The sequence below is a fragment of the Condylostylus longicornis genome, unplaced genomic scaffold (genome assembly GCF_029603195.1).
Source record: "Condylostylus longicornis isolate FDR11 unplaced genomic scaffold, ASM2960319v2 ptg000260l, whole genome shotgun sequence".
Lineage (NCBI taxonomy): Eukaryota > Metazoa > Arthropoda > Insecta > Diptera > Dolichopodidae > Condylostylus > Condylostylus longicornis.
Window position 1 is genome coordinate 34681 of NW_026578225.1, and position 24394 is coordinate 59074.

General features: G+C 33.0%; 1 protein-coding gene across 7 annotated transcripts in view; it reads left to right on the top strand.

The window, feature by feature from the left end:
* Positions 1-348: 348 nt before the first annotated feature.
* Positions 349-24394, top strand: part of LOC129616647 (uncharacterized) — a 122960-nt gene continuing 98914 nt past the window's right edge. For 6 of the 7 annotated variants that reach the window (XR_008697573.1, XR_008697572.1, XR_008697574.1 and 3 more), the window contains exon 1: positions 370-794. Coding sequence is in view for 3 of the 7 variants with exons in the window: in XM_055532277.1 (XP_055388252.1) it covers positions 606-794 (189 nt within the window). In the remaining 4 variants the exon portion in view is untranslated. Of the gene's footprint in view, positions 795-24394 lie in introns of all 7 variants that reach the window. The other variant, XM_055532280.1, reaches the window with a different exon arrangement.

Consider the following 24394-nt stretch of genomic DNA (forward strand, 5'->3'; position numbering starts at 1 on the left):
TCACATGGTATTACAACCTACTACACATAAAAAAACGTAATTCTAAAAACTAAAATAATATTTCGGTATTTTTTAATTCATAAAAATATAAAATCCCCATCTTGTTATATATTTACATATCTTATCTATGAAATGTGCACATACAGATGTAGTTAGATATATTCTATGCACACAAGTATTATTTGAAAAGAAATGTTACAAAAGTTAAAGCCTTTCCCGTTTTTGTGTTATTTTAGGTGAATACTTATAAAAGCATTATTATATACATTATTGTACAATATGTATGTTTATGTATTTTTACGTTACAAATGCAAACTTGCTTTTGGAAAAACAGTTACAAGTTGCTTTTCACAAATGAAATATTTTAGTTTCGCGTAATATGAATTGAAGCGTTTTGGTTATATGAGTTTTAGTTAGTAATATCATTTTAAGTCTATAATAAATGACAACTGGATTTTTCAATATTCAAGGATAGCTTTAATGTTTTTCTATGTTTTAAAGTGTACTTTCTATGTTTTTCATTTTTCCACAAAGTGTGTAATATTTTACAACTTGGTTATACGAAATTATGCTTATTAATCACAATCTAAAAACCAAAGGTGCAAATGTGTTTTTTTAATTTAGTTATCATTGCATTATTAGGATGTGAAATAAGTAAACTGGCAAGTACTTACTCAATTAATTCACCGAGAGAATGGGATATATGCAGTCACTGGAATGGAAGAAGACATTTCTTAGAATTAGGAGAGAGGGGAGAGTTACACGCTCGTAACGTGTCAGCATCAAATTACATGGTAAGGCAGTGTTCCCACTCAGTAAAAATAAAATGCATCCAATTTCGAGAAAAAAATGTATCCAAAAGGTATCCAACCTCTTAAAATAGAATTATTATAATAAGTCGTCTTATTTAGTATAAATTAACCCATAATTAATATTAATTTGCTTTATTCCCTAATATAAGTTTTGGTACTTTTTACATATGTATTGTTTTATTGAACTATGCTGTAAAGATGATTCATCATGAAAATGGACAAATTTTAAAAAATATGTACAGCCACTGCACTTTCCCTTACAATTAGCTTATACCAAAATATTTCTGGCACGTTCCTGTCTTAAAGTTTTAGATTTGAGTACAGGGATAGGTAGTATTCGTTTAATAAAGTATATTTCTTTCTTTCTTCTAAAAAATTCGGAAACCTGTTTAGAAAAGATAGCAAATAACATTTTTTGAAGATGAAACAACTTCGCCATTTAACATAAGCAGCATTTTAACTGTTTTGTAATATTTATTTAGTGTTTGAAAAATAAATGTATCCATTTCAGCAACATATTCAAATGTAGCCAATTTCGGCATTTTGTCAGATTTGAGTATCTTTGTATTTTTGCTAAATTTAAAGCAAAAATGTATTCAAAGGGACACAATTTTATCCAAGTGGAAATGCGGGTAAGGAAAAAAATTCCGTTAAAAAAACACAGATATATAACGGATTAGTAGTAAATCAGACATAGCTTTTAAGTTATACGAAGCAAGACTTTTGATGATCATTATCATATTTATATACAATAATCGAAAATTATTAGTGGTCAACATAATTTTTCTTTTATTCCAAACAATTAAAGATAAATCAAAAGTCTTAGTTTGAAGGCCAAGAAAAGAAATTGTTAATTTAATAATTTTAAGGATTGCATTTTAAAACTAACAGAGCAAAATGTATTTTGTAGAACAGATATTAAAATTGGAGTTTAATTTTTATACAAACCATACAAACTGTGACTTCCAAAACGAAGCTTTCGTTAAATTTTGGTATATCAATATGACGACAATAAAACATTCAAGCTCACTTCGTTCTAACACCTTATTCGGAGATAATAAGGTCAACTAATTCGGAGATGACTTCACTTGAAAACAAAATATTGTGTGTGTTTCACTATCACGGCTAATTTACACGATGATTATAATTTATTGCCATCTAAATATAAAAAGAATTTCTGGCATAGCCGTGGTGTTCTTTCGAATGATAATTTTATTGCTAAGTGTTGTGATAATTCTTTTTAATTAGAAACAGTATCATCATTTAAATATCTGGTTCTGTTTATTGGTTTGACTTTAAGAAAATTTATCAAATGTCTATGGCATATCATACTTCATTAATCGTGTACTGGTGTAGCACTGCAACATGCTGCTCGTATTATTATGAAGCGTCCTAGGTTGTGTTCTTCCCATAATTTTTTTATTGGTTTAAATATTTCATTTTTGCGGAAATATAATTTTTTTAAGAATTTAAAAACCTTTTTTCTTAGGTATGGCTATTTAGGTGTGAGAACTGCAATTGATAGTCTTCACATAAATAATAGGAATCTAGTATTACACTTTCCTTATTTTACGGCCCTAGATTTTTTTTTAAATTGCCTAATGCCATATGATGTACAAGAGTTCTATGTAGGTTTTTGCGGCAGATTATGATATATTTGTTAGGTTTCACGTACGAGAGCGTTGAAGATTTTTTAAAAGTTTTAAGTTGTCGTTGCTTGGGACAAAAAGGTTGCACTTGAGGCAACAAGAAAAAACCTGGCGTCTGCATTACTGGGACTAACCTACTGCATCTCGTTTTCAAGCTTCTGAAGCCAAAGATTTTAATACATATGGATCATTGAATTCTTTACCCCATCTCTTTACAAAAGCAAGCATTGAATTGGCTTTGTCAATTATGGTATTATAATGAGGCCTGAAAGTCAATTTGTCATCGAAGATAACACCCAAATCCCGAAAAGAATTGACTCTGTTTATTGACTTCTCACTTATACAATAATCATCCAAAATCGGAACAGATTTACATGTATAACTAATTATCGTACATTTACTAACATTAAGGAGAAGGTTATTGTGGCTGCACCAAGCCGAAAAAGAGATGTCATCATGCAATTTTACGGAGTCCTCAGGGCAGCAAATGATTTTGAAGATTTTCATATCATCAGCGTAAATCATAATTTCACTATGATTAATGATGGAAATCACATCATTTATCGCTATAATAAAGAATAAAAGACCTAAGTGACTACCTTGAGGAACCCCAGAATTAGCAACAATCGGATTTGAGATTCAGGATCTGAATGAAACATAGTACTTGCGTTCCAATAAATAGGATTTAATCAAATCCAACAAATTTGAAGCGAAACCAAATTTGCTCAATTTATATAAAATTACACTATGTGGTAATAGGTCAATTGCTTTTGACAAATCTGTGTAGATGACATCTGTTTGGAAACCAGACTCCATGGCATTTAAATAAAAGGAAGTCGCATCCACTAAATTACTTGTAGTACACCGTTTCTTAACGAAACCGTGCTGATTTGGCACTAATCGACGTGAACATTGGTCATAAATGAAATCAAAGATCATTAGTTCAAATAATTTAGGAATGGACGATAACTTGGCATTGGCCGATAATTGGTCACATGATTTTTAAGTCCTTTTTTGTGGAAAGGTCTAATAAAGGACTCCCTCCAAAACTGTGGGAAATGACCACGAGAAAGTGAATGAGTAAATAAAATAGATAGTGTACCTGCTAGATAGAGAAAACAATTTTTAAGTATCACTTAAGGTAAATTATGCCCCAGGAGAACAATCTGCCTCAAGCATTTGCAAATTTTGTTTTACTCGAGAAATTGTGAAATCTATTGATGAAATCGGCAATATTGGAAAGTTATGTAAATGACTAAAATTATTACAATCAACTTCAGAAATATTACTACCATAAGAGCTGGAAAAAAATTCACGAAAGAAGTTTGTAATATCAAATGAATTATTAGACGAGACGACCTTATAATTCATAAAAGATGGATATTGATCTCATTTTCTTTTTGAATTAACGAAATTCCAAAAAGATTTCGGATTATTTTTGATTTGATATCCCATATTAGTAGGGTAATTCTCATATTTTGACTGAAGATTAACCATGTAAATATTAAAGACGTAAGCAAATTTATTATAATTGTATCCATTGTTTTAAATACAAATTCCATGCTCTATTTTTTTTATTCCTCAATTTTCTCTAATCTTTGTCAAACTACGGTGGGGAAGAATTTATACACCGATCACGTATAGTAGGCGTAAATTAATTAAAAGCGTGATTAATTGCTCAAGATCTAAGTTTGAAAAAAGTGAGTTGAAGTCGATCGAACGGAAATAATTATTTAAAGCTATAAAGTTAGTTTTAGAAAAGCTAAGTTTGCAATTTGCTTCCAACAAAATTTCAGTTTTATTTTCATAAAAAGATAGTTATAAAAGATAGTTATCAATTTTCACTAAAGATAAACTACAACCGTGGGAGATTAGATTACACCAGTCAGAAGTAAAAACCAAATCCAATTGCTTATTCTGATAATTTAGTTTATTAGTTTATTAGTTTCATCCATAACAAAATCTTCTACTAATCAAGCAATAGAATTTAGTTTACTGGGAAAAATTCTTTCCAAGTGATCAGCAAATACCTCAGCTCTATTATTTTAGCTGCTTTCCCATAATCCATCAGTTCTTTTTAGTGGGAAATTCGCTTATCGGTTTCTTACTATGTGTTCCACAATGAATAATCCGTTTTTTAGTTTCCAATAAGCTTTCTATATAATTCTCGTATTATACTGATTTAAGATTTTCTGTTTTTCTTTTGATTCTTTTATGTCTTTGTTTGAAACCTGTCCAATATTCTCTTGCCTAAAGTGGACCCGCTTCGTATGTTAGCTATTTTCTCACTAAGGGTTAATATGACAGAGGAGAAATCGGAATTTATATTAAAATCTTTCATCTAATATGCTGTACTCTATTTACTGCTTTTATATATTGTCAAATATAATATACCTCAATCCTATTAGGAACCGAGCATCTCAATAAAAGCCTATTAAAAAAATTAAGAATCTTCCAAGGCGATACTCAGCAATCAACTGTATGATAAGCAATATATGAGTTTTCAAAATATTTGCAATGGGTCAAACCAATGGTTTGTATTATAGCACTTTTAAATAAAGCAAAAATAAATTTAAAGAAGGGTTAACATAATGCTCGATTTTAAGGGTTAATTGTGTGAGGTAAGAAAAATAATTGTGTTTTTTAACGGCATGTAATTTACCGTTAATTTTCAGCGTTTATAAAAATTTGAAAAAGTTTGTGATTTCGGAAATAAATTTTGCCAAATATTCAAATTTTAGAATTTTCGAGAGTTTATCTTGAGCGGGGGTGTAGATGGGAAAAATTTTCTACTAATGAAATAAACTATTTATGAATATCTATGAGTTGCTAAAATCTTTCCTTCAGATTCCTGTAACGTACGGTGTCAAAAATTTTTACAAGAAGAGGGTATCAAAATTTTAATACAAGAACAACGGTATCAAAAATTTGAGAAAAACGAGTGTTAGATAAGGGTAAATTTTAACGGCGATTTTGTTTTTAACGGCCAGAGGAAGCCAGCCACTATTTCTCTGCTTTTACAAAATTTGAAAAATGCTTATGGTTTCACTGCAATAAATTGTTAAAATATACCATTTTTATGGTTTTAGGGGGGAATAACTTTTAGAGGGGAAGAGATAGGAAATTTTTACGGAAATAAGTTTCTAGTCAAGATCAATGTACATATAAAATTTTAACTCTCTGTTTTCAAGGATGTAGAAGTTTTGTAAACAGACACACGGATAGACTAACGGACAGAGTGGAACTAATAAGTTTTTTGAAAATTTTTTTAGAAAAGTGCTAGAAAGGAATATCATTAAGCATATATTTATATGAATGCTCAACATTCATAATTACAATACATCATGTATCTGACTATATTATTTTTCCAAATATTTAAAATTAGCTTCTGGAGTTGTATGGCACGTAAAAGAACCTGTCCAGCAATTCCTCTAAAACTTCAGAAATATATTTGACCTATAATTGGACACATGACTGCCAAGTATCATGAGTCTGACTTTATTATTTTTCCGAATATAAAAAATTTGCTGTTGGAGTTGTATGGCGGGGCAGCCATCCGAACCGGTGCAGCTATCCCATTATAATTTTTAGAGCATGTGTAGAATATAATTGGACACATGTATACAAAATTTTATATTTCTAGCTTTATTTGTTTTTGAAATATTTAAAATAAACTCTTTGAGTTGTATGGCAGCTACCCGAACCCGTTGTCCGAATTAGTCCAATAGCATAGGTTCGTAATAGGCAACAATAGGGCTCGTCCTTGGCACAAAAGAAAAAGCTTGTGAAAGTTTGGTGTCGATTGCATTATTCGTTTTTTAGTCATCGTGCGATCGGCCGGACAGAAGGACAGACGGACAGACTGACATGTTTAAATCGACGCAGAATTTTACGCTGAGCAAGAATATATAGTTTTTTTTAGTACATTATAAGTATTTGTAATTGCCTAATCATTGCAAAGAAATATTAAAGATTTGTTTTAATTTCACTTAATATTTAAGGTAACTTTAAGGCATATTTGTATAAAATAATCTAGGGTAGGGATCATATAGTTTTGGCTCAGATCCAAATTAATTTTTACCGACCGTATTGTGTATACAATAGGTATGTTATGTGATGGCAACAAATTTTGCATATCGAGTTTTCGGTGGGAATGCACTTCTCCATAGTAGAGAAGTGTAAGTAAACTATTTTTAGCAACCTGTCGGTCCGTCGGTCTGTCGGTCTGTGTGTGCACGCGTGTATCTCAAGTTCTTCTGAACCGATTTTGATGAAATTTTGTATGTAAGTTTATTTCGACCATGGCACGGATTGATCAACTTTTGGGATATATCAGGCCTCGGGAACTGTACTTTTTACATTCTGCTGTTTTATTACCTACACATTTATCACATCTAGTATCTCTTTTAGCAGAAACTTCGTTTATGCTCGAACCTCTACCATCTCTTACATTACGGGATGGACCCATTACTTATATGAGGCTCAATCTTTACTCTTTCAATTATCTGAAAAATCTTTAGTGCTAAATATATTAGATATGATATCACTATTAAATTCGATTTTCTGCGAAAACGGGAGCTAAGAAAAATTTACCCAGAAGCCCAAAATTCCTAATCCAAAAATAATTTTTTCTTTGAAAAAAAGTCGTGTGATAAAGGGTTAAATTTAAAGAAACTAAATGATTAAAAAGATTTAAAAATTTAATTTCTTTTTTTTTTCGAAAACTTACACTTCTGTTATCTAGTTATTCAGTTATCTGTAGGTTTCTGATCGTTAGTTTAATTGGTCTCATTAACGTATTTTCATAAATATTATATTCCAATTAGGTTTTATTAAGAAATTATAATGGCGAACGATTGAAGGAATTGGTTATGGGAGGCAAAATATTCCAACATAAATCAATATATCTGGGTTTTCCCTGACTCTAAAACTGAAAATAAAATAGACCACATTTATGTTAATTAAAGATGGATAAAACCAATGCTGGATGTGAGGAGACTCCCGTTGGGAATTCCAGAAAAAAGCAAAAATATGTGCAAAAATTTCAATCAGTGGATACGAAGGTAGACTTTGTATCAAAGATTCAGCAGGCGATCAGCAAGCAACGGGATATGTCACACAAACATATACAAGGCGCATACCGCGCGAGACAGAGGAGAGGTATTGGGTACCATAACACTAGAGAAGAAAGAATCGATTACGGGTGAAACATGGACTGCAATAAAAGAATGATAAGCAAGGTTTCTAAGGGCCGGTATAAAGATGTTTGTAAAAGAATTAAGAAGATCGCCAGAAAACATAAAAGAAAATTCTATAATAGCATGGCAAAAGAGGCCCAAGAAGCTGCTGAGCGAGGTGATGCACGCGCAGTATATTAGAAATTTAATGTGTTATTAAAAAAGAACAGTCTCACAAAAATACCAGTGCAAACTAGAAGGGCTCGATAATGACCTTCATTGAAGAACAACTGAAAAGATGGACTTCGCAGAAACTAAGAGTTAAGAAGCAAACATAGAAGAAGAAGCATAAATTTTAGAGAAGACGCCGCAATCAGTCAGGGCCCCTGAACATTAAGAGAAATAATTGTGGCCATAAGAAAATTAAAGACAAATAGGGCATACCGGCTGAACTATTAAAGGCTGGAGAGGTCTCATCTGCGACTGAACGCAGATCAATACTAGAAAAGATATGGCACGAAGAAAACATGGCAAGTTATTGGAAGATTGGAATAATTATATAGCTATTATAAATACCCAAGAAGGGAGATCTGACGCAATGCAAAAGCGGGAGAGAAATTACAACACTAAACAGCGTTATAAAAATTCTGGCACTAATGGTATATCCGAGAATAGTGGGAAAAATGGATGCGTCAATCAGAAAAGAATAAGCAAACTTTCCGCAAGGTCGGGGGTACACAGAACATAGGAAACATTAGACTCATCATCCATCAGTAGAATGAAACAGCCCGTTGTACGCGACGTTCATATGGTCTTTATACGAAAACGCAGAAACAGTAGTGTTGCGTAACGGTAGACTCAGTGTTTCAATAACAACCAGCAGAACAGACAAGGATGTCCCCTGCCTCTCACTACTATTCATCTCTGTGCTCGACAAGTGCATAAAAGAAATAGCCAGAGTATGGAGAATGCGAGGAAGAGACTCCAGAGTATGGAGAATGCGGCTGACATAGCCATATTGAGCAACTCAGCAGAACAAATTGTTACATTGATGGAGAGAATTGTATCGCTGTAAATTTGTTAAAGAAAAAAAATTAAGATTGGGAGAAAAAAGGAGGCTCTTATTGAAAGTGTGAATTGAATATTTGTGTAATTAGGTAATTTAAATTAAATAAAGTTGGGTCAAACCAATGGTTTGTATTGTAGCACTTTTCCCTTTAAAAAGTGAAAATTCTGCTTTCAAATACAGTCTATGTATACCTATCAAACTATTAAAATTATTTTCATTCATATACCAAACTATTTCTAGAATTGCATATATTTAGGATGACGCATATATGCAGTGTTTGAAATAAAGCAAAAATTAATATAAAAAGGGGTTAACATAATGCTTGATTTTAAGGGTTAATTGTGTGAGTTAACAAAAATAATTATATTTTTTAATTTCATGGAATTTACCGTTAGCTTTTTGCGTTTATAAAAATTTGGAAAAGCTTGCGGTTTCGGAAATATAAGGTGTCAAAAATTCAAATTTTACGAATTTCAAGAGGTGATAACTTGAGAGGGGGTGGAGAAGGAAAAAAATTTTCTTCTAACGAAATGAACTATTTGTTAATGTCTAAAAGCTCCTAAAATTTCAAGCTTCTACAGGCTGGGGTCTAGAAGAAAAATGACATCAAAAATTTGGAAAAAAAGGACTTTTGATAACGGTACATTTGAACGGCCATTTTGTTTTTCTAAAGTTTAACTATAGTATATCGCGCTAGGGGAAGCAAGCCACTGCTTATTCAAAAATGCTTATGGTTTCATTGCAACAAATATTTAAAAAAGGCCATTTTTAGGGTTTTGGGGGGGTATGACTTTTAGAGGGGGGGAGATAGGTAAAAATTTTGTTCTACGAAAATAAGTTTCTAGTAAAGATCTATGTACGTATGAAATTTCAGCTTTCTATCTTAAAGGGTGTAGAAGTTTTGTAAACAAAAAAAGTGTCCACGGACGGACGGACGGACGGACGGACAGAGTGAAACTAATAAGCACTTTTTTCAAAAAATTTTTTGGAAAAGTGCTAAAAAACAAAGTATTAATAATTAATAAATATTGTTATACACTTGACAATTATTCAAAAAAATTTTTTAAAAATTTAAATAAGAAATAAAATACTTTCACTTTATCACTTTTGGCGCCTAAAATTTGTATAAACATAAGTAGGTATAAGAGGAATATAAGAGGAATATAAAAGGTTTATTTATGTTGATTTAGTCTATTTTTAAGATATTGTATTGTTTGTCCTACATAGCACGCTTCAAACTCTTGGAAATTTATTTTATATATTAAGCGTGATTGATTCATTTTATCTTCTTCATATTTAAGTTTTGTGTAAAGTTTGCGTACTGCGTTTTTGTTATAGAAAATTAATTTGTTATTTTGTTTTTTCTTTAAACCATATATGCAAAATAACAAATTCATATTCTATAACAAGAACGTAGTACGCAAACTTTACAAAAAACTTAAAGATAAAGAAGACAAAATGAATCAATAGTTTTTGTTCCATTTACAATTTGTGTTAATTTATTTTATTTATTTATTTATATGTTATTTATTAAAAAAGATTAACTGACGATTTTTAAGAATTTTATTAAATTCATTTATGAGAGCTATTGAGTTACTAAATTATATTAAAATCAAATAAAATTTGTTCAATAACTTAATGTAAATATACATATAAGAAATGTATGACATATTGTAAAAGCATTATTTTCATATAAAATTATTTTTTTTGCCCTGATGAAGATTTAAAATTAAATCGAAACGTTGGTAAAATGTTAAAAGAACATTGTTTTATTTGTCCTACATCAGACTACACAAAAAATTTTAAATACCAAAAATAAAGGACGCTACAATTAGAACTTCAATGAAAATAAAAGATTTCCAAACAGGGTATTTTTTGTGAAAATCGTATTTTTAAAAAAGGAAAGGCAGCGGCAGCTCAAAGTCAGCCCAGGTCGCTTTCGCGTCAGTAAGTTAGTAAGGCAGTAAGGCAGCTTCAGATCAGCCTGGATGTAACATGGGTCGTCTAAAGCGCCAGCAATGCTGTTTTACTGTCTGAAAACATATAAATGGTACGGTTTTTACACCCTCTTTCCAAACTGACTCTCAGACAGATCTCTATTGCATGTATTTCGGCCTGAAATACCGGGCGCACAATCTCTGTGAGTCCTGTAGCCAATTTTCGCTCCGACTCGTTTTCGCCAGAGAAAAGTCGGCAACTCATTAGCCGAGCTTCCTTCAGTATATGGAGATGCAATGGTGGCAACGGAATCATTACCTCCAATGGGAGCCGTCCGTGTAGCCCCGGTCATTGCCAACTATGCCAACCTTGGAAGCTTTTCTAGCTTGGCCCGCACACGTACTTGTTGACCTACAAGGGCCGTATAAAGCCACAGTGCCGTCCTAGGACTGATGCACCTAGTTCCACCGATGAAGCTCTTTTATGCCCATAGGGCCCTCCCGATAACTATATGTGGGTATTCCAAGAGAGCCCTAGAGTAACCAGTACGTTCAATATCCCTACTTTTGCGTCTGTAACATCCGACCAACTATGGGCGCATCAATCCGGCGTTTGTGCAACGACTCGCAGATGACATGATATGGGGTGTTATCAAAAGCACCCTCAATATCAAGAAAGCTGCCAACTGCCACCTCTCGCACGTTCAGTGAGTTCTTGAGGATCCCTACTAGACCCTGCAGAGCGAGCGTAGAAAGCTTTCCTAATTGATAGGCTTACGAAAACTCATGCAAGGGATTGGCTCCCAGTGAGTAGTCCCTTATAAACCTAACAACCATCTTTTCCATTGCGGGGTAATGTGATGAAACAAAAGACTTTGGGTGGTTGATTGGTCGCTTGCCTGCCTTCAGAATATCCGTCACCTTGGCCACCCTCACTTGACCAGCCTGGGAGATGTAATCCCATCCATAGCTGGCACGAAAAATTTCCAACACCGCTCTAGCTATATATTGGAAACCAGGTTGCAAAAACACAGAGTATAAAGGTCTTGAAAGAAAACAGCCCACCTAATCTTACCCATTGTGAAGATGCTACGGAACCGTTGCAAATCATCTCTCCTGGACTAAGATACCCTTGGTTCAATGACCGCATTCGAGTGACTCCGAAGAACTTTTGAGTCCAGAAAAGTGCGGTGAGGCTATCAGCTCCAATGTCTGCTTTCCGTTCTCGGCAATGGACCCATCAGGCGCCCTCATAGGGTGCATACTTTTACATGAGGTTCTTTTCGCTTTTCATATTTCCCTATTGTATATCGTAAGTGTGCTTTCACACTCCCCCATGAATCCGGTGTCTCGGCCTTATTGGAGCGCTTTCTGGTCCTTTATTTAAGCCTTGAAAGCTCCTCATTTCGCCATGGGCACCTGGTATCGCTCCGCCTTGGCTTGGCCGGGTAGCTTCCATAATAGGCATTAGTAAAAGCCGTCTTCAAGGCCCCGATGAACAGTCCAATATCCATCCTTGTTCTGACAGAAGCAGGAATGGACGATAGGGTTGCCTTCTATGAGAAGCGTTTCGAATTGACTCCAATCTGTGGACTGAGGCATTCGATACATTTTTTCTGCCAGGCCCCTGGAGACCATAATATCAAGCCTGATCTGTCTATGATCGGACATGGATGTCTCATTAGAAACATGCCACCCATCGAATCTATTATTGATAAACTTAATGCAAATGGTGATGTCAGCAACCTCTTCCCTAATTGCATTCATGAATGTCGGCCTATCGTCCTCATTCATAATTGTTAATTTATTAATAAATATAAATTCAAGTAGGCAATCATCTCTTTTATTTATATTACTGTTTTCTTACGGTGGGCATTGGCATCACTTCCTATTATCAGCTAGAAGTTCTTCCTTTCGCAGAAGCTTAGTAAGTCCTTCAACTGTTCGTCTGGATTCGCTCAGTCACCCGGGAGATAGGATGAGCATACACCAAAACGCTGTCCACTGCACCCCGGTTAGAGGTCTTTTTTGGACTCTGTTCAGAAACATTCCCAGAGACCTTTTTCTCAGCATTGACCTCCATCGACCTCTCTATTGAAGGTCCTGCACCAGGAATGGTACTCTTCGACCTTTCCCTCTTTTTGGGATGGTTAGTTGTAACAACCGTTTCACAGACCCACAGCTTTTAAAACCTTTTCTTTTCGTATTCACGCCTTCTTCTGGAGACATACGATCCTTGATGTATGCCGTGACATGTCTTTCGGAGGCACCAGAGAAATGATGTTCCTTTCCCGTGATCCCCCAACTTCTTCATTTACTATTTGACTTCCTGGATAAGAGGTTCCATAGGATCCTAATTATCAGTTTACACCGCAGTTGCTGCTGCATCTTCCACTGGCGTGAGAAAAGCTCTCCCCTGCGTCGGTCGAAATGAGCTCTGGTTTCAAAGACCCTGGAGCACCGATCATAGTATTACCGGCCACTTCATTGTTGTCTTTGTTGTTCTTCCTGTGTTTGTTGTCTCTATTGTTCTATTTACCGTCGTTGTCGTTGTTGTTCTTGCTATCGTTATTGTTGTTTGTGTCGTTGCTTTTTGTTTCATTATTCATTGTGGTCCCACGAGTAGTGCGGGAAACACGGGCACCCATGGCAGAGCCATGAATAATTTATAGTATTTACTTGATAAAACAACAAAATATAATGTTAAATCCATTGTGGTATTAGCCAGTTTGCCGCATCTACACAACCGGAAGGATACTATAATGCAAATAACACAAAAAAAGGTGCTAATGTAGATCAAAGTGATTTAGTTGACGTTGTTACCATCAAACAGAATCAGGTTTCTGAAAATGCATGGTAGAATACTTATTTATAATAAAATTTAATTCGGAGTCCGCAAAAAAGGAATTGATGAATAAAGAATGCACTCGTAGTTACTTGTCTAGAGCTGAATTAAATTTGACTAATACAAATAATAAGGAAATAACCCTTTGTCACCATCTTACACTAATGCAGGCAAAGTTATATCATGAAGCTAAAAACATTAAAATTACGCAACATTTTAAATTTCTTTGGATCAAAGACAGCAATTCTTAATTTGTGATACTATAAAAAAAAATTTTCTTTTTTTAAAATTTATTTAAGTATACAAACTTTCAACTATATTGTTACTTTTTATTATCTTTTATATTACATTTTTTTAATACGTTTTTCAATATTTTTAAAATTAAAATTTAATTTAATCATATATTGAAAAAATAATAAATCAGAATCATATTATTGCAATTACGAAAAATATAAAAATTATAAAATCTAATATATTTTTGCACGCAATTGAACATCACATCGATTTGACACATTTAGGTATAGCTTTTTGTTATCCCACTATTTAAATTTTTTATGTTCTTATGTGGAATTTTTATTTTTTAATAAGGCTGTTAATATAAATTTTTGATTTGATATTTTTTAAACTTACGTATAATTTTACACTTGAATTCTCATTTATTACTAATATTATTCTCAATAATTTTATTTTATTCTTTTTTAATTACCTGCCTATTAATATTTACAAACTCGATTTTTAATAGTATCCGCTTCACGCGTTCTAATGCAACTGAGATGATCTTGGTTTGATTAAAGTATGAATGAAATAAAAATCTTCTTTTTAATTGAGATTATAAAACAAATTTCTTTTTATAAATGTGTTTACTCTCAAGTGCAATGACTGATGTTAAAAATAGTCTAAATATTAGTTCCCCTGCAGTACTTAGCAGTAATGTTGTATCGCAATATAGAAACAAACTCAATATTATTTAAATATTCAAAGTATTAGAAACAAAATATACGATCTGGAGGAGCTAGTAAATTCTTTTAACACGAAAATAGATATTATTGTTCTTACAGAAATATTTATTAGTAGGTATAATATTCGGGGATGTAGAGCTCATTATTCCAACAAGCAGAATTCTCATGGGAGTGTTCCAATTTTTGTAAGTGACAGTCACTTCTACTATTTTTTTTGAACTAAGTAACTTTTTTTGAACTATACTAACTTCTACTATCGTTTTTGAAAACGAATTTTATGACTCAAGTAAAAATATGGCTGTGACATAAATGTTGTATCTTTATAAGGTCGCACTACAGTATTTTGGATTTTTCCATCAATGAGAGGGATAAATAATGGAAAACCATGATCGATAATTCATGGATTTTAGGTGATTTTAACATAAACTTGCTGGACAAAAAGAACAAAGAGGTAGTTAATTATACTAACGCATTACTTAGTAATAGTTTTATAATAGTTTATCCTATATAATAATTCTTTACAGATCATTTTAAATATGAATACGATATGCCTTTAACTGACATATATTTATGTAACCACCAATGTATTCTAATTAATAGTAAACTGTAGTAATAAATTAGTAGCAAATCTGATGAGGGAGATTAAGGATAGTGTAAGAACTGTTTTAGATCATGACAGGCTTTCTTGGGATTTATTTTGGCAGGATATTGGTTCCTTTGTAAGTTTTAATACTTTTGTTCATAATCTTTCGCTTTTGGTTAAAAAATATATGGTTACTATGGCAATGAATTACACAAGTAAAAGCAATGAATAGATAGACGATGAAATTCTTAGAATGAATAGGATTCGGAATTCTTTCTTAAAATATAAAAGAAAATATCTGGGTGATTCACATATCGCTGAGATATATAGTTTTTTTAAGAATAAAGTTAAAGTACTCCTTTTAGGTACCAAGATTTAATAGTTTAGTGCGGAAGTAGCCAAAAACCCGATAGTAGACAATGGTGACAAAATCAAATAACGGTGTTGCAATATAATGGTGAAACCTTTGTTGAAGGATAGGTTATTTCTGACCACGTGAACGAATTTTTTGTTAACGTCACCGACGGGTTGGATATCTCAGGTGCTATTGATTATACTTTTTTCAACGGGTTTACGTGCAATATCAATCACTAATTTGGGCTTGGTCAAACTACTACTGAGAAAGCGAAGACTCCAATACTGTGGCTGAGACCAAATTCGGCAACTGGGTATGATGGAATATCTCCTAGGTTCATACAGAAATTTGCTGATAGGCTTATTCCAATTATAGTGAAATTTATTAATGTTTCATTTGGGACTTATACTTTTCCTGAATTTTTAAAGGTGACTATTGTTTCTCCCATACATAAGGTGGGAAATATGTGTGACCCAACTAATTATAGGCCCATTTTGGTATTGATTGATTTTTCTAAGATATTTGAAAAAAATCATAAAGAATAGGTTAACGAAATTCCTTACTAAGAATGATCTGTTATATCGCAAGCAATATGGCTTCGAAAAAAACGCGAACACTACTGCGATGCTCCATTTTGGGACCGGATTTATCTAAGATCTACGTAAATGATTCCGAACGTATGAAACTTAGGCGGACTAGAAAATCATTGTACATAGTATTTTCGTCATATATTTATTTCAAAATATGTATTTCAGCGCAATGTGGTATAGAACGGCGTTGAGTAATTTGCAAAAGCCGTGAGTAACCGTATTGCAATCAAAAATCAATGTAGTGCATATAAAGTAATTCACACAGAGAATCTTTATTCGCCGAAATATCTTAGTTGGGATTTTATTTGTAGAAGAGAAATATACTTTTTGGCCTTCAAAATGACAGGTAATCAAAGTAAAGATAATTTTGTTTTACATAGAAGCATAGACGTACATATTTACAATACAAGAAGTAAATTGAATTATTATCTGAGTCTATTTAAAACCGGAAGGCAGAAACTGAATTGTCTTTGTGCATGTCTGAAGTCCTTAAATGAATTGCCGTTAGCATTTAAATTCGAATTAAGCTTTATCTATTATTAAGCTAACTATTTTCTAAACTATTTTTTTAATTGTTCTCTTCTTATTTTTCTTTTTTTGGTTGGCTTTTTAATAGATTTGTTTTAAAAACGAATGTGAGAAATTGTATGCACATATATAATATAAGAGAGTGTTATATATTATATATAATACTCTCTTGGAAATAGCGTGTTTGATTTTTCGGTGTTTATGCGTAGTTAAATAGTTTGTAGTTTTTGTTTTGTAGTTAAACTATGTATGAGACCAAAAAGCTCTGTCTTGCTAATTAAACAAATTATGTTTAAAATAATTGTATCATTTTGAATTGTAAAAAAGAAATACATTATATTTTTCTGAAATAAAGCACTTTGTACATATTGAAATAGTATGAACAAATACTTTCTAAGAATTGAATTCTACATTTTGAATTTAAGCTACATATAATCAAATGTACTAAATATCTTATAAGACAATAACGAAAAAAAAATCTAATGTGGTCAGCACATTTCCGACTAAATATCTGCTAAATACTTCTTTCCAATTTTTAGGACATTAGTAAGCTTATAGTTAACATACCTAGAAAAATGTAAATTTGGCTCTTAGTAGAGTTTCGTTTTGTGCTACCCGAATTCCCTGAAATGCTCGCCAGTTAGTTTAGGTAACAACCAGAACTCAAATATCAAATTTCAAGAAATTCCATCAATTCGTTCCGTAGATATGGTGAAAAAAGTAAAATCGGCCCGCAGATCAGTTTTGGAGAAATTTCAAAATTCCAAAAAATTTATATGTTCATTGTTTCAATACGAAGAATTTAAATATTAAATTTCAATGAAATCGGTTGATTATTTCTCTTTATATACACAAAAATGTATATTTGGCCCGTAGTAAACGTTCAGTTGCTGATGTCTGATTTCTTCCAAAAGTTAGGAATTTTTGCGAACGGGCGAGCAAAGCTTATATATGAAATTTTAAAAAAATCAGTTGAATATTTTCTTCAAAATGTTCAAAAATGTAAAACAAGCCCGCTAAAAAAGTGCAGTTCCCGAGGCCTGATATATCCCAAATATCTTAGATTGATCAATCCGTGCCATGGTGGAAATAAACTTACATATAAAATTTCATCAAAATCGGTTCAGCAGAACTTGAGATACGCGTGTGGACACACAGATCGACAGGTTGCTAAAAATAGTTTATTTACACTTCCCTGCTATGGAGAAGTGCATTCCCACCGAAAACTCGATATGCAAAATTTGTTGCCATCACATAACCTACCTATTGTATACACAATACGGTCGGTAAAAATGCGAATAACCATCAACGAGCTGAGAATAAAGGCAAAAACCTTTGGTCTCAGCATAAGTATAATACAAAATACATGAAAATAAATGCTACAAATCAGATACCAATGTTACTTACAAAATACCCAAATTGAGGAGGTAGCAAAATCTGAGTACTTGGGTAGTGTGCTAGCAATTGATGGAAGTGCAAATAACGATATAAAGACCACAATATATAAGGCTGGGAGTGCATCTTTAAGGATGTGGCCGGTATGGAGAACGACACAAATAGTAAGAGGAACCAAAATTTGAATGCCTAAAGCATGTGATGCGCTACGGGAGTGAGACATGACTTGTATCAAAACGCAACAAATAAAAATTATAAGTGTTTCTAAGCAAGTACCTCAGAATTATATGTCGCATCTTTTGGCACAGGAGTGACAACAAAACAAGAATCAGTCTGGGTCCAGATAAGGAAAAGAAAGTGGAGATGTAAAGGCCACGTTTTGAGGCGACCAACAGTATCACAAGGGAAAAGAAGTATTGGCAGGCCAAGAACAACTTGGAGAAGAAACGTTAAGGCAGAATGTGAGCAAACCGGCAAGGCGTGGTCCGAAGTTAAAAGAATAGTGCGAAATAGAGGAATTGACCATTTGAAACTGCCCAATAATCTTAGATTTTCTGCCTTGTGTTTGCAGATCTCTTTTTCAGTTTTTTACACAAATTTTACACAATGTTTAACAAGTTTTTTTTACTTTCATTGGATTTACTTTTGTTGTCAACTTCAGGCTTTCTTTCATATAACCTAGTTTTCCTTCTAGCTTCCCCCATTAGGGAAGACGTTAGGGAACACCTTTCAACCATTGACCTCTTGTGGGTTCATTAATTTCGCTAAGTAATCGGTTTTACCCCTACCTCTTGAATATTGAGTCAAGCCCTCGCCGACAGCCATGATCTCTGCCGACACTTTGGTAGATATCGTTACCGCATTTATATTCTTAATATTGGACATTTCATATGTAGTTACAAGATATATGACTATTAACTTAGCTAGGATTTTTATTTTCCCAAACCTCTGGGATTCAGACGCAGACCAGGAAACCATAGTGAATTTTTTTCGACCGAGGATTGAAGTCAATGAATAGGTAATAACTTGACATGAACATGCATTTAAATTTTAAAACAAAACTACTTACTAAATGTAAATCTATGTAATTAAGACCGTACTATTTTTGCAATTTAAGCTCATAAATAAAAACAATAGCTGAAATATTTCATCCTGTTCTCTTCTTTGAGTATTCATTTCGTGATACATCCACTAAAATCTTTGATGTTTTAATTTAGTTTGCAGAAAATGCATAACTTCCTTAAAATTAATATAATAATTAATAACAATGTTAAGAACAATTAGTAAACTGCGTAGTAAACCTTAGGCTTATCAGCTTATGAGAATATGAAAATAAAGCGAATATTACTCGTAATAAGTTGTGCAGAAAATTGGTATACATTTTATTCGCAAGGATTACGATATTATATGTATTTCCATTGAATTGTACATATGAGAATTGGCACTTTTTTTTCGCACTTTTTTTTCGTTTGCTTTTTCGTCTTTCTGCATGTTATTTTTTCGTCTCCTTTTTATATGTTATTTCCTCTGCAAGTGAGATCTTACTTAGGATTTTCAATAATGCACAAAAGATATTCTGGTGGAGTTAAAACACAATATTTTGGTTAAAAGCTGTGATGTTAATAAAAGCTAAAGTGATGCAAATAAAAATTAAAAAAATTTAAGAGACCGCATATGGAACAAACGGCAGCGACAGAATAAAAAACATTCCTAAAAATTAGTTTTAACACCTTAAACACTACATGTGTACTCCTAGGTTGAAATATGCACCCAGGAGTGATGGCATTTATTAGTAAAAGAACAACCAGGTAAAATGAAAATTCACAAATATTTATTAACAAATGAATTTTTTTTAACATTGAAATTTTGATTTTTGCAGCTACAAAATGTGTGAATATTTTAGTTTTTATGTTGATTTTATAGATGGGGCCATATTTTAAAGCTGATCTTGTAGAATTTTAGTGTTTTAAGGTAGTTTAGATCTGAACGTTTATATGAGTTTAATTTTAGGACAATATTTTATTTTGATATTATATAAATAAAAATTATATTTATTAATTATTTTGATATATAAATAAAAATTTATCACCAAAGTTTTATTAATACTTTTAATTCCGAAGAAATATAATCTGTTATAATATATAATTTCAAGAATTCAATATAAAATTACATCACAAGAATATGTTGACTCAGACATTTCTTAAGCTCTACTAAGTTCATATTTTTTAAAATACGTTGACATGTTACGTAACTCAAGAAAATGTTAAAATAACAAAACGAAATCGGAATTTTTAAAATCTTAATTAACTCATAATTAGACGTTAATAACTTGTCGTATTTCTTACGACTGGTATGGATATAACATTATGTTGCGTAACAAGAACTATTCTGAATTCTAAATTTCTTATTTTTATTTTCCCATTTAAATAAATTACCAAAGTTGCTAAAATTCTAAATGTCAAAACTTAATATTAACGCACATGTATTTGCAACCATTATAATTAGTTAACGAAAATAATTAATTTAAGTAGTATAATTTTTGTATAAATAGGTCATATTTTTAATAAATAAATTAATTAACTTCAAACCAAGCAACAAGAAGTTTTTTAATTAAACTATCTGACATTTTTGGGGATCAACTAAAAAATACAAAAAAAATGTCACAAAATCTAAATCTGGATGAAACTGTTGCCAAACGAAGGGAGTTAGGACATGGAGAAGTTTTTGATCAACTTCAAGAAAGATTCAGCTTCCAGAAAGACAGCAGAATATCTAGCCACTATGCTAGATAAACTCAACAAACTATGGAAATAGTTTAATATAAACGACTTGATAATAAAAGAGTTTTGGAATTCGAACACTGATCACGCATATTTCAAAACTGAATACTACAACAAGATGACGCAACTAAAGGAGAACCTACAACACACTCACAAGTACGATACCAGTTCAAAGCGCAGGCCAACTTAAAAGCTCCAAAGTTGAAAAGCAAGCCGACGTAGACAATGAAATGGACGGCGATTTAAAAGAGAACAATAGTGACGAAGCTGAGTTAAACTGTAATGATATAATGGACTTAGAGCAACAGCAGCGTTACAAAAAGCAGCACAATAAAATAAAAACGTTTTACCGAGTTGTCAATAAGGTGGAGGAATGCATGCAACAAAAGGACTCTGTCACAGCATGTGTTCAGTATCTTGAAACATTGACCACATATTGGAAAGATATCTTTACAACAAATGATGACTTCATTTCTCATGCCGCAAATGAACAAGAATCAGAATACATAAAAGATGAGCATTTCGAAAAAGTGGAAGAGAAATAAAAGGAAATTCTTGCGAGAATAAGGGAACATATGCAGAAGCAAATTCAATCTGGTGAGTTTACAAGAGCACAAGAAAACCAAGTAAAACTACCGCAAATTAACATACTAACGTTCAATGGCTAGTATGACTCATGGATTAGCTTTTTTAAACTATTTAATTCGCTTATACATTCAAATAGCCAATTGGATAATGTTCAAAAATTTCATTACCTCAAAAGTCTACTGCCGCCAGAGCCAATGAACTTTATAAAACATCTCCCAGTAGCCAACGAAAATTACGTTACTGCATGGGAATAAATAACAGCCAGGTAAAACAACACAAGAATACTGTTCTGAACATACATGAACAAGCTGCTATTTCTTCTTCACTTAAACAACGAAACATCGGTTGGATTAAAAAACCTGTTGGACCCTACAAAAGAATGCCTTTGTGCTATAAAAAACCTTGGCATTGAAACAGATTCCTGGGGCTCTATACTTAGTTTTCTAATTTTACAAAATATTGATAAGGAAGCTTCAAGGCTCTACAAACAACAGGTAAACCCCAAGAAAATGCCAGAATTGACAGCTATGTTACAGTTTCAGGAAACAAGGTTTCAGCCGTTAGAAACTTTTGGGGCTCCGGCAACAAAACCAAAACATGAAAATCGAAGCAACTAAATGTATCACAGCGTGATGAAGGCAAAAGAATGTCCAATTTGTAAAAAGCAACACAAAATGCACTCATGTCAAAAATTCAAAGATATGAGTATTACTCATGTTTTATTACCTACAGCAAATGTATGCTTTAAAAATAACCATTGCGAGCCCTAACAGACCAAGGGCTGCAGTCGGCCTTTATAACAAAGGAAATTGCAATTCAATTACAACTCAAAAGAACAAAAGGTGATGTCATAATAACTGAAATTGGTGCAGAAAAAATAAGCTCTGTAAAGAATAGTGTGAGCATAACAATTACATCGAAGTAATGTAAAGAATTTTTGGTTACCACCACAGCTTACGTTTTGGAATGCTTGACTAATCACCAAAAAAATCAGCAAAACTTTATCTCATATTAGGATCACATATCATTGGTGAAATATTGCTTAGTGGAATAATAAAAGGACAATCATACCATCCAATAGCTGAGCAAAAAGTCTTTGGACAACTGGTCCTGGAGCAGGAAAAACTCCTAATTAATATGGAAAAACAGTTCGCAAGAAATAAGAAACTTGCCGAAAGCTACGGAGCATTTATGCGAGAATATGAGAACCTTGGTCATATGAAAATAAGTAAAATATGCAATCTAGATAAATCATACTTTTTACCACATTATGCAGTTATAAAAGAAGAAAGCACAACTACGAAACTGCCTGTTGTATTGGATCCAGTAAGTCGCAAGACAACATAAATATCAATGATGTCATTAGGACAGGCCCTCAATTTCAATGAAATTTAATTTCTGTTATAACCGGATGAAAAAAACACCAATAGGTTTATACATCAGACATTGAAAAAATGTTTTGCCAGATAATCAGTGACGAAGACAGGAATATGCAAAAAATTGTCTGGAGGTATTCACCTAATGATCCTATTCAAGAGTATTCGTTAAACGCAGTTATCTACGGAACAGCTGCAGCTGCATATTTAGCAATGAAAACTAAGCACAGATGAACAAAATATGATTCCAGTGGGAGCCAAAATCTTACGAACCGATATGTATGTAGATTATGTAATGTCAGGTAGCGGTACTGTTGAACAAGCCGTACAAGGCAAACTACAACTTGTAAACATTCTAAAAAGCAATGGCTTTAGACTTCACAAATGGGCAGGTAACAATCCATAACTTGTAATCAATACAATACCGACAAAATGCGTTGAAATGAGAAATACACAGCCAGAACCACGTAAAATATTAGGAATACGATGGAACCCAAAAGAGGACGAATTTAAAATAATAATCGACTTGCCGAACAAACCAAAATATATCACAAAAAGGGTTGTACTCTCCGAAATGTCTAGAATTTTCGACCCACTTGGTTGGGTAGCACCAGTTGTATTAACCGCAAAAATGATTTTTTAAGACATATGGAACAAAAATATTGATTGGGATGAGCTATTACCGTCACGTCTATATGATAATCGCAATCAATTGCAATTTACAGACCAGGTAAGAGTTTAAAGGTAGCTTTTCTACACTTCAAGCAAACCACTTGAACTTTATGAGTTCTGTGACGCTTCATGTAGAGCATATGCTGGAGTAGTATACTCAGGACTGCACCAAAACAGTTATAAACCAACATTAATCACCGCCAAAACAAAGTTAGCATCGTCTTCGCAAAAACTTTCAATATCGAGACTAGAACTAAAAGGAGCAGAATTACTAATGAAACTGCTTAATTAGGTTGCAGATGATTTAGAAATAGCAAATATAAAACTATATGTTAGAATGATTCCCAAGTAGCATATTCCTGGCTCCAGGAAAACCCAAGTAAGTGGAAAATCTTCGTTGCCAAACGCGTTAAAATCATCGAAAAATCACAAAGGAAGATTATTTGGAATTATGTTAATACGAATCCAGATGACTTGGCGTCAAGAGGGATCTGCCCGAAACAAATGATTGAAAACAAATTGTAGTGGTCAGAACCAGAATTTTTACATAATGATACAATAAATGTGACAGATGAGGCACTTCAACCAACACAGTTGGAGTTAAAAATTAGTTCCCTTACGTCAACAAGAATACCAATCAAAACTCTTTCTATTGAAAGATTTTCATCATTGCCAAAGCTACAAAGAACTATCGCCTTCTGTCAAAGATTTTGTAAAAAAGCAAAAAATCCTTCTTCTTCTTCTTCTTCTTTTTATAGGACTACGTCCTGTTCTAAACAGCGCCTTCTTGAGATTGGCTCGTCCAGCATTCTCGCCACCTTTTTGGAGGGCGTCCAGGGAGGCGGCGACCCTGTGGAATGTTGTTATAGGCGATCTTTGCAAGTCTATTTTCGTCCATTCTTTCTACGTGTTCTCTCCAACCACGTTTTCTCCGTCTCGTCCATCGAACTACATCTTGCACGTCACATTGTTTTCTGATGTCGGCACTTCTTATTCGGTCTCTGAGGGTTTTACCAGTTATTTGCCTCAGAGTCCTCATTTCTGTAGTTCTAAGTAGCTGCTTGGTTGTTGAGGTGTCT